Source organism: Geospiza fortis, unplaced genomic scaffold (assembly GCF_000277835.1).
Source record: "Geospiza fortis unplaced genomic scaffold, GeoFor_1.0 scaffold1199, whole genome shotgun sequence".
In the NCBI taxonomy this organism is placed as follows: domain Eukaryota; kingdom Metazoa; phylum Chordata; class Aves; order Passeriformes; family Thraupidae; genus Geospiza; species Geospiza fortis.
This window is the reverse complement of record NW_005054552.1, coordinates 342,545-353,331: the sequence shown is the minus strand read 5'-3', so window position 1 is coordinate 353,331 and position 10,787 is coordinate 342,545. Positions and strand designations below refer to the sequence as shown.

General features: G+C 38.6%; 1 protein-coding gene across 1 annotated transcript in view; it reads left to right on the top strand.

Moving 5' to 3' along the window:
• Positions 1 to 10,787, top strand: part of FBN2 (fibrillin 2) — a 121,382-nt gene that overhangs the window by 60,654 nt on the left and 49,941 nt on the right. The window contains exons 20-24 of the mRNA XM_031064055.1: positions 2,683 to 2,802; positions 5,578 to 5,715; positions 7,025 to 7,075; positions 7,821 to 7,946; positions 10,738 to 10,787. The exon at positions 10,738 to 10,787 is cut by the window's right edge and continues 175 nt beyond it. Of these exons, the coding sequence (XP_030919915.1) occupies positions 2,683 to 2,802; positions 5,578 to 5,715; positions 7,025 to 7,075; positions 7,821 to 7,946; positions 10,738 to 10,787 (485 nt within the window). The remainder of the gene's footprint in view (positions 1 to 2,682; positions 2,803 to 5,577; positions 5,716 to 7,024; positions 7,076 to 7,820; positions 7,947 to 10,737) is intronic.

The following is a 10,787-nucleotide window of genomic DNA, read 5'->3' as shown; positions in this document are numbered from 1 at the left end:
GCATGGATTTTTTTTCACTTGACTCAGCAGTGCACTAATGCACTTAATATCATCTTTTAATTTTATTTTTCTTTCCTGGATGGTGATTTTGGGATGTAGTCAATGCACTATTATCAGCCTATTGCTATCCAAATTTATTTGGCTTGGGGTTTTCTTTCTTTTTTTTCTTCTTACTTAGCATAGTGCTAAAGTATATCAAATGCAGAAAGGCCTGGAGCATAGCCCATGAAGCCAAGAGAGCTGACTCTACTTTTCAAAAGGTGTTGAAAGGTTTTGCCTCTCTATATCCACTTACTCCCTTGGTTGTAGTTTCAGGGACATTGGCTTCAATTATTTTTGTCAGATTTCCATTTAAACTCTGAAAATTTGAAACAAAAAGAAGTCTCTTCTTAGAAGAAAATTGGTTGTGATCCTACCTTGCTAAATGCCAGGGAAACTCAAAGATAGGCATGACAACCTCATATTACTCCCATAAATGTGAAGCAGTTTAACTTTCATGTATCTTCTTGAAGTGATGATTTGGACAGTGACACCTGTCTGCTTTTCACTTTGTCTTGCACGTTGGTTGTGTCTGTGCAAACCTCTGTGTGGGGTCAGCTGACAGCTGTTAAAACAGTGTGACACTTCACATGAAAATCACCCATTTTCAGCTTTAAGGACCTTCACAGATGACGCCTGGTGCCTCATGGAAATTTCTCTCAAGTTGCAACTTATTTAAAGAAAGGAGGAACACTTGTGATTGTTTGGATGGAGAATACATCTCTTCCATTTTGTTAGTTTGTCCTGTCTTTTCAATTTTTTCTCGCTTTTTTTTTAAAGCTAGACAAACTTCTGAAAGCAAGATGGCAGATGGAGAGGAAGCAAAAGTGTGTCTTTGTCCCAGAGCATTTCTATTCAGAGGATTATTTGACATGAAGTAGATACTTAAGGTTGCTTTTTTTTTTTTTTTGTGTCAGAGTGATTTATGATTTTAGGAACCACTTTGGTTTCTCTGCAAAAGCAGCAGAGAACACTCCCCACCAACAAGTATTGCTGGCTGGGGGAAACCAGTGAGTGGGAAGCAAAAGAGACAGGGAGCATTCCCTGGGTGATAAAAATTGAGTTAATAGAGTATAAAATATATCCACAGGGAGGAGAAGGCCGTGGTGCAGAGCAGATAATTGCTGGTGAGGACTCCAGGTTGCCAGCTTGGATGCAGAGGGACTTGGAGCTTTTTCTGTCAGAATTAACAATGAGGCGCATTGTCCTGACCTGATAAAGCCTCTTAGATCTTACGTCCCTGTATCTGTGTATGATTAATCTGTAAAATGGACAATCCATAGTTTAAAATCAGACTTCAGAAACATAAAGCTCTGTCATTGTTCAGAAAGTTGCTGACAGCCAAAGACAAGTCCTGTTTGTTCTTTCTAGATAAGTCCATTAAGTAAAAGATCTGTGAAAGCTGGCTTTTAAAGTAAGTGCTTGCTTTTGGCATGAAGAGAGATACCACAGTTTCCAAAGTTTACTGATTCTGGGCATTTTTATCTCTCTCTCTCTTGTTTTCTTTTTTTTTTTAATTAATACATTCATATTATTATATATGTTTAAATACCTGTTGCGTCCTGTGATGCACATCTCTGGTGAAATGAAGGCTTGATGCACCATAAAAAAATAGCAAATTGTATCTCTTAGAAAACTTTAAAAAAATACAGAGATCATTTCAATTTGTCTTGAAAATGATCTCTTGATGCTATTAATATCTCTAGTGCTTAGCTAGATACTACATTAGTTTATAATAAATATAAATGAAGCTGGTTTAATTTATAGCTATTACAAGATATTCCTCAAGCACTGCTAGCAAAGCACTAAAGCACTAAGCAAGCACTAAACACTTTTACCTTCAGGCCTGCCAAAGGGACCTGGTTGGATCAGAATGTATGGCTTGATTCAGAATGCATATAAAAAAATTCAATTGGTTGGGTTCAGAAAGAAATGGTGGATATGCATCAACAGTTCTTCTTGGAGAGAATGTGTTCGCATTGTTTCAATCTTAAAATTCGTTCCACTTAATAGAAAAAAATTAGCAAGTAATGCTGTCTGCAGGGGTTCTATTCTTGCATGTGAACAAGCTTAAAACCTCACAGAGATAATAAACAGGATTTTGGGGCTAAAGAGAAGTACCATTTACAGTATTCCAATTACAGCTGGTTCTTCGGTGTTTCCATAACTAGAGAATTGCACCCAGCATTGTGGTATTTTGCTTCTGACAGGGTTTTCTTAATTCTTCTCATGGGGCCATAAATGGCAGAAACAATGAGGGCTTTGTTTGTTCTCTGCATGGTGGGGCTGGGAATGCATTTGCATTCTGTGAACAAAGAGTTTTGTTTTCTCACAGGACAGTTGTAATTTATGCTGGAGAACTTTATGGCCCATGCTGTTGGAAATTAATTGTCCTTGTAGAAAAGGGCCATTTAATTAACACCTCCAAAATATGTGCACTTCAAAATACTACCTAATACTGCCTACCTGTGTGTCCCTGTATCTTTTCATACAAGACTCGCTGGTAGGAGAGGAGGGGCAAATATTTCAGGCAGTCCTGGTCCCTCACAGGCCCCAACATAATTTAGAGACTATAAATTACCGTGGAATACTTCCCAGAGGCACTCTTTAGTCCTAATAATGCCTTTTGTTTCTGGATTACAGATATAAACGAATGTGAAAGCAGCCCATGTGTCAATGGTGCCTGCAGGAACAACCTTGGGTCGTTCCACTGTGAGTGTTCATCTGGCAGCAAGTTGGACCCTACAGGACTGATTTGTATTGGTGGGTGTTTCCTCCTTTTATTTTCCCTTTTATATATATATTTATTTATTTATACAGACACACACACACATATTCTACATATATATAAAAATGTTAGCATCCTTTAAAGATTCTTTTGGAAAAAAGGCAGAATGCTGCAGAGGTTTTATTGGAGTAAGCAGCAACAGTTGTCTGCAGGATGTCATTGCCGTTATCTTTGAAAGCCATTCATTAATGTGGGGTTTTTTTCCCTTAGCTTCCTAAGAAAATTCTAAAGGGTTGTAGTCTGCTGTACTTTGCAGGTGTTTATAAGCTGCCATTGTTTCATATTATTTGTGTAACACAATTGAAATTATTGTAGGATATGTGTGGTGCTCCAGCTGTATTGCAGTGTCATTAATAACTGGGTGTCATTCTTAAGTGGGTGACGCTAATCTTAAATGTTACTTTTGTTTTCATACGGATTTGTTTGGCATTTTTCTTTCAAATTTTCTTGTCAGGATTTTCTTAAGGAGGACAAATGAATGCAAAGACTCAAGCTCCTATTTAATTATGGTATTCTTCCATGCCTTAATGTGTTTTTTAAGTGAATGTTAGTTTTGTGCCTAAGCTTTCTCTTACATTTCCTTGTAGCATTACTGGCTGGTGAAGTTTATTGTTGTTTTTGTAATTTTCATGTTGTGCTGATTTCTTGATATAACCATGCTAACATATGCTTTTTGTACCTCTTATTTTTAATCTCGTGTTCTTACATCCAAAGGGGCCACAAGTTCACAAGGAGCCCAATTATAACAATGTTCTGGATTTACTTTCCAAATGGTTTTTCTTGGATTGTTTACAGTACAAGGTCCCATTTGGCCGGAAAAGCAGTGACAAATAACATAAAATATAAACAAAAAAATTAGCTGAGTAGTGAGATAAAAACTGAAGAACAGGATCCAGCTACATGCTGTGAGCCTAATAATTAGTTTTTTAGGTTAACAAAAACTATCTCAGGAACCATGTTTTTCCACTAAAAGTGTGAATATGTTAAGACAAAAGGGTCAGAAGTAGAGCTGGTGCAAGACATACAGATTTTTACTGCTAGAGCCCAGTTTTTCCACCTTGGCCCAAATTTCATTGGCATTGGAAGCAATGAGAAGAGGGCAGGCTGGGTTATTGAAAAATGAGTGAGGGGCTGGAGATTACAGGTGTCTTACTGTGTGGAAAAACTTAGAAGTGTTCTTATCAAATGTATGCCATTTTAAATCTCAAGCTGATTTTCCTCCAGTACCCCTGTAGAGAAAAACTTGAATATATTTGTCCTATTTTTTTTAGCAGATTGCTTCTGTAAAGCACTGTTGTAGCAACAGATACCTTATTCCTAAATATAAATAGTAAAAATATAAATATAAGATAGTATTGACGTTTAGGATTTTATGTGTTCTGCACAGGAATGATCAAAATAAGGTAATGTTTGATTCTGACAAGTTTATTTTTTTTACTTTCAAATTTGTTCTCATGTCAGAACTAGAATTAGTACCACATTATTCAGCATAGATTTGAGCCATTTGTCTCTTTCTGTGAGCTTTCCTGGGCAGATAAAGAAAAATCCCTTGCTCAAATTGCAGTCATTTGCACTCAGATTTAAGCTCAAACCTTCAGCAAATGAGGGTTGTAAGTTCAGCAGTTACTAGATAAAAACTTTCAGCAATGATAGTGGCATACTTTGCTTGCCCATGGGCAGCTTTTGCTATATTAAGACCATGCTCATGGAGGGAAAAAAAGGGGAATTGTTTTTTAAGCATATTTGAAGTAAACAAGTGTTTCATTGCTATTTTGGGAACTGCCCATACCTTAGGGATACTGCCATTTGTGCTTTTTGAAATACACTCTTTTACATGCTTTTTACACATATTTTAGTTAAGATTTTTGGAGTTCATACAGTGCACAATAAGTAGGGTCAAGCCATCTGCCTGTATTATGCATATATTCTTCTTCAAGTCAGAATCAAAGAGATAAGAGCAGCAGAAGGAATGCTTTGATGTTGGATAATAACTCTTTCACCAAAGATTTTTGCCTGGACAAAAGAGATGATGCAAAATAAAGGAATAGCCTGAAAAGGATAAGACAAGCAGACTTTGGCAGGATAGTGTGGATGCAGCTGGTGTGAGCTGAAGCACCTGTTAATTTGTAGAATTTAAATAATTGTTGAGATACTGGGTTTGATTTTTCACTCCCAGAAATTTGGCAAGTAAAAGGAAATAATGTTGAGCTCTGTATTTATGCACTTGTTCAAATGTGGAGCTCTGTCCCACATGTCTGAGACCAATGTTAACCTAAATAATACAAGTGTTTAACACTTAGCTGTTAATGAAATACCCTGCCCAATTTCTGGGGCTGATTTCACTCGCATTATTGGGTGATGTTTTTTTCCTGTTGCTTTAACCAAAGAGAGGTTGTGCTGCCTGTGGTCCACATAATTTTTTTAAGATGACAATTTGGTAGAAAAGTTGAAGCTGTTTGGAAGAAAATAATTTGGAATGATTCTGTCTTAAGCACATTGTTCCTGAGCATGAGGTATTGGTAATATCTGGCTTTGTGCACATACAATGCATGTAAATCTTAAAGCCAAATATTTAGTTTAGATAAATAGCGCTATTTATCTAAACTAAGCTGTGTACAAAATTACTCTAATGGAAGTTTTTTTCTTTTTAAAGAGAGCGTGTCCTCCCTTGGTACTCTGCCTGCTGATGTGGCATGCCTGCTCTTCTGGCTGTGACAATTCTGTGTTGTTTTTGCTTTCTGCTTTTGCAGACAGCCTGAAGGGGACTTGTTGGCTCAATATCCGAGACAGCCACTGTGAAGTCAACATCAATGGTGCCACGCTGAAATCTGAGTGCTGTGCTACTTTAGGAGCGGCTTGGGGCAGCCCATGTGAACGCTGTGAATTGGGTATGCTCCACCATCCTGCATCTTTTGGGAGAAGGGAATATGTATCATTGGTAGATTCTTATCATCTCTGTATATTAAAAAAAACAAACAAAAAAACATCCTCAAAAAAACCAAAACAAACCAACCAACAAAACTAAACAAAAAACACCAAAACCAGCTCCCCTCCCAAAAACCTATGAAAAGAAGTTGTCTTCTTTAGAAGTTATTTATTTTAGACTGTAATCTGCACCATCAGGGATCATTCTAATAACTTTGAAGCATACCAGGAAATAACATGTGAATAGACCTCTTAATGGCTACAATATGTTTCATCTCCACAAGGACTATGTATTGACTGGGATAGGGAGGTAAAGGACTAAAACAGTAAAGTGAAATATCTGGCAAAATTCATTTTTATGGTGTGGGCTGTTAACACTTTTTTTTTCCAACTCTTTTCAAACATGTAGCTCATGTACCATTATTGACTGCAGAAATAGTGCTGCTATTAGATTTCAGGGCTAGTTATGGAAGCTGGAAGCAGCAGTGCTAACTGTACTCTAGTTTATGGCAAAAATACCGATCCCCTTAAGGTTTGAAAAGTGCCACAGGCAGCTGAACTGGTGTCAAGATGTTTTAGCTTCTCATTTTAATTGGAACAGTAACTGTGGGCAGATGTATCCCCCTAACCAGCAGAGTGCAAGCAGCATCCAGCAGAGCTCTTAACTGTGCCGTGCAGCAAAGATAATCCTTTGGACTTCAGGAATCAGATGGTCAGGTTAGACTAGTAAAACTGATCAAAATCTAATCAATCTAGACAGATAATCAGCTCAGATTGGGTGACTTTGGGCTCTGAATTTCCTATTCTGCAACTAATAAAATTACAGCAAGATCTGAAATCATTACATGATGCTACATTTTCCATGCATCTCCTCCAGTACGCTCATTGATCAGATCCGTTATTAAGCTTTGGTGGGGAAAAAAAAGCTGAAAATTGACATTACTACAGTTTTAAATCTTCAGGCCTCTTGAAGGAATTTTACCTTTTAGCTACATGTGAGTGCAGGGACTGATGTGATTAGATGCTGATCATTTCACTAAGGAAAGCACATGAGAAAGTAACAGTCTAAAATTAATTTCCTCAACTATTCACTTAAACATGAGTCAATAGTTTAAATATGAGTCAATACTTTTCTTGATGGAGGCTAGAGCACTCCCCACCTTAGAGTGAAATTATTAGCAAATTCTGAAGATATATGTATTTTTAAATTTTCAGCTCCTGCCTGCCTGTCCCTCTCAAAGCAGTAACAATATCTTTCTGGCTTGATTCCAGACACAGCTTGCTCAAGAGGATTTGCCAGAGTGAAGGGTGTTACCTGTGAAGGTGAAGTTTTTGCTTCGTACTCAATGTTATATGTTATAAATGAAAAAGCTGTATTAATAATAGTAATGAAAGATTTTATTTTCACGACCAAAAATGTGGTCCTCGATAGCCACAGCCAGAGACAGCATCGAGCCCTGGGTCGGGGCTGGTTTTATAGAGTTTTTTCTGCGTGAGGCAGAGGTGCCTCGATTTCTTTTGTCACCCCGCATATGTATGAAGTCTCTTTTCTCTGTGCAGAGCTGGACAATGCTGTTTCTGGGAGGTGGCTGGTGTTTGATCGAGTTATGGGAACCTGGTATTCAGATATGTGTTCCTGAGACTCTGGTTATCTTGACTGAAAATGCTTATCAAGTGTTCATGCTCTTGAAGCATTCCCTGGATAGTCCCAGGAAAGGCTCCCACGTCCTTTTGCTTGCTAATTAGGCTTTCTTTCCTCGCTGTCATCTGAAGTTTCACAATTTCGCTGTGGCAGTCTATCTCCTGAGTGTCAGTGATCTCAGGCTTTTGGATTTTTGTTACATACACAATTTTGTTCACAACTTTATTTCATACATATTTCATATAAGCATGAGTTACCTCGCATCACATATTACGCTCAATACGTAACTTTTTTCTCCCCCCATTTGCAAATGTGATGAAAGGGGATTCACTGTGCTATTTCTTTCCTGTCACTTAAAATTCTCCATGAAGCTGTAGCTCTCCCCTTGGAGCCACCAGGTAACTGAACTCTTTGTATCCCCGACAGACGTAAACGAGTGCGAGGTTTTCCCGGGGGTTTGTCCCAATGGGCGGTGCATCAACAGCAGAGGCTCCTTCCGCTGCGAGTGCCCCGAGGGGCTGACCCTGGACGGCACAGGGCGGGTGTGTTTAGGTAAGAGCACACCCCACTCTCGCAGCTGTGTCACACAGCTGTCCAAAATCGTTCTTCAAGGGGCTGGAAAGAAAGCCTGGTTTATTTCTGAATTATCCCAGATAACGTGCCTGCTTAGATGTCAAGTATCTGTGCCAGTTCAGAGAAGAGCTGTTGATTCCTTCGAGGAATGAGTTTGTTTTGAGGCTTGTTTTCCCCTCAGTGCAGTCAGTAGGCTGTGCTAAAGTGCTGTCCCTGCTCTTACTCCTGTTCAGGAGCAGCAATGTCCTGGGTTATGGATGGTGAGCACAGATATGCTGGTGCAAATTAGTCTTGTTTTTTCAGTGCACAGGCCAGTGTGTGGTTCTTTTCCTGACATTTGGGTACACAAATACATGATTTTGCCTGCACACTTGGTTGATTTGTCTTCTGGTTGACCTGCTTTGCTGCTCATGGGATGGACCCTTGAGTGTAATAAGCATAGTTAACTTTTCTGGAAACCTTATTGTATTTTCCTGGTTTTACAGTAAGCCTAACAACAGTCAGCTTTTTTGGTTTTAATCTGTGTTCACTGCACTATTAAATTAATTCAGTAACATAAATATATATATAATAAATTAATTCATTAACATTAATACTAAATATTTACCGGTTTGTTTTTCTTTTTTAACCACAAGAGCCACAAAAGGGTCATTTCATAAGTCAGAATCCCTACAGATGTGGCTGTCCCATCAAATAAAAGGGTCATTTTATAAGTGAGAATACCTGGTACTGTAAAGAAATACATGTATCTGTCCTGTCAAATACACACAGAATCCTAAAAAGCAGTGATGTGAGGGTAAGGATTTATCTTGATATGGGGAGACAACAAAATAAATTCTTGTACTTTTATGTGGCACAAGAAAGATCCAGAAATTTAACTATAGTGCAACATCAGCAACTTCAAATGGCTGAACATTGTGCAGAAATGCAGAGTCTTGAGCAGGAGCTGAGTGTTAATGTGTGCTTGTGTTCTGCCAATTGACGGGAGTGATTTAAAAAACACAGACACCGATGGAAAGAATGGTGTCACTTTACTAAGAATATAAAGGCAACACAAAGGTAAAATAAAGCATTCAATAAAACTACATGCTTGGCTTTAGCAACAACCAAAACTAAGCAAGGTGGTGCACCTAATCATTACTGTGTGAGAGAAAAGGGTAGTGATTGTGAAAGAGGGCAACTGTGATTTAGGCAACTGTGTTAATCCCCAGTTGCCTAAATACTTTACCATCATCCAGATCCTCATTCACAGCAAGGACCTGGAGAACCCTTCCCAGCAATTGCGAAAATCCTACACGGTGTATCCACCTGTAGCTGGGATCTCCAAATTCACCCCAAAAGTGAGTCCAGCTTTTGTAGGCCCAAATCACCAAGTCAAAGCAACTTGGTAATATTTTTAGCCAGAAACTCCTGGATCTGGTGGCACATGTCCCAACTAGCAAGGGCTGGGGCTTGGCCAGGGCCCAGGCCTCAGCTTGGAGGGTTTCCCCTAAAATACCCCACAAACAGGCCTCTATTCATGGAGAATCTGATGCCTTTTCCAGGGCTACCTAAAAGCAGAGGCCAGACAAAATTAAGGGAATAAAAAGTGGTTATATTTATTGAAAGGCCTTCAGGTACACTTCCTGAAGACAGACAAAACCCTGCCAGGGCTTGCACCCAAAGTTTGCTTCTCCCAGCTCACTTTTGTTTGCATTTCTGGGCCCTGAGGCAGTGAGGTGTCCTTCATTCTAAGGCCTAGAGAGGAATTGTTTTGTCTGACCAAAATCTGAAGACAGTAGCTAGCACTGTATATAGAGTTTAGAGTTACACACTAAAGAACTGCAGGATGATGTAAAAACACATAAATACATGAAAAATATACAAGGTAAAATCCTAAGGCATCAACGGCACTTAAAAAAGTTTCTTAAATTGATACATTAGTTATAGATAACTACACAAGGTTATACAGAGCTAGCATAAGCATCTTTGACATCTGTTTTTAGCTAAATAATACTGGTGGTATTAATCACAGTACCCAGGATTCATCTTGTAAGTAACCCCAACTCAGGCCTGCTGCTCAGGCCTCAACACATATGTGAAAAACTCCAATCACTTGTTTTTAAAATTTTAAAAGTTTAATAGTAATAAAATCGTTATAAAGATAGCAATATAATTAGAGTAATAAAAATTTTGGACACTTTGGATTAGGACAACATGAGACAATAATGACAATATGAGACAATAGAAACAAAGAGTTACGGTTGGTTCGCGTAACATTTTCTGGGCAGCACGAGCCTGAAAAAGGACCCACGTTAACAGAGGATTAACCCTTAAAAACAATAACCTGTTGCATATTCATACACCTCGTACATGATGCATAAATTCCGTTCAAACACAGGATTCTGTCTGGTCAGTGTCAACTTCTTCCTCTTAATCCTGACAGCATTGTCAGCGCTGGGCAAGGCAGGACAAAGTTTGTTTCTCCTGATAATGGAGAATGAATTATTTTTCTCTGAAAGATTCAGGTGTCCTGTGGCTGCTATCTCAGTGCAAGTCCTTCCTTTAGAAAAAAAAGTATCCTCTATAGCATAGTTTCTATTTTAACATTTTGTTATAACCTAAAACTGTATTTAACACACAACTTCAGAAAACTAATACAACATTACTTTCTAACGTAACACATACAATACTCATTTTAATATTTGCGAAAATATAATAAAATATGCATTTTTCACAATGTAACGGCCAAGAAGAGGGATAAATGCCTGTTTGTTGTTGTGTGGTGCAGATATCCGCACGGAGCAGTGCTACCTGCGCTGGGAGGAGGAGGAATGTCTG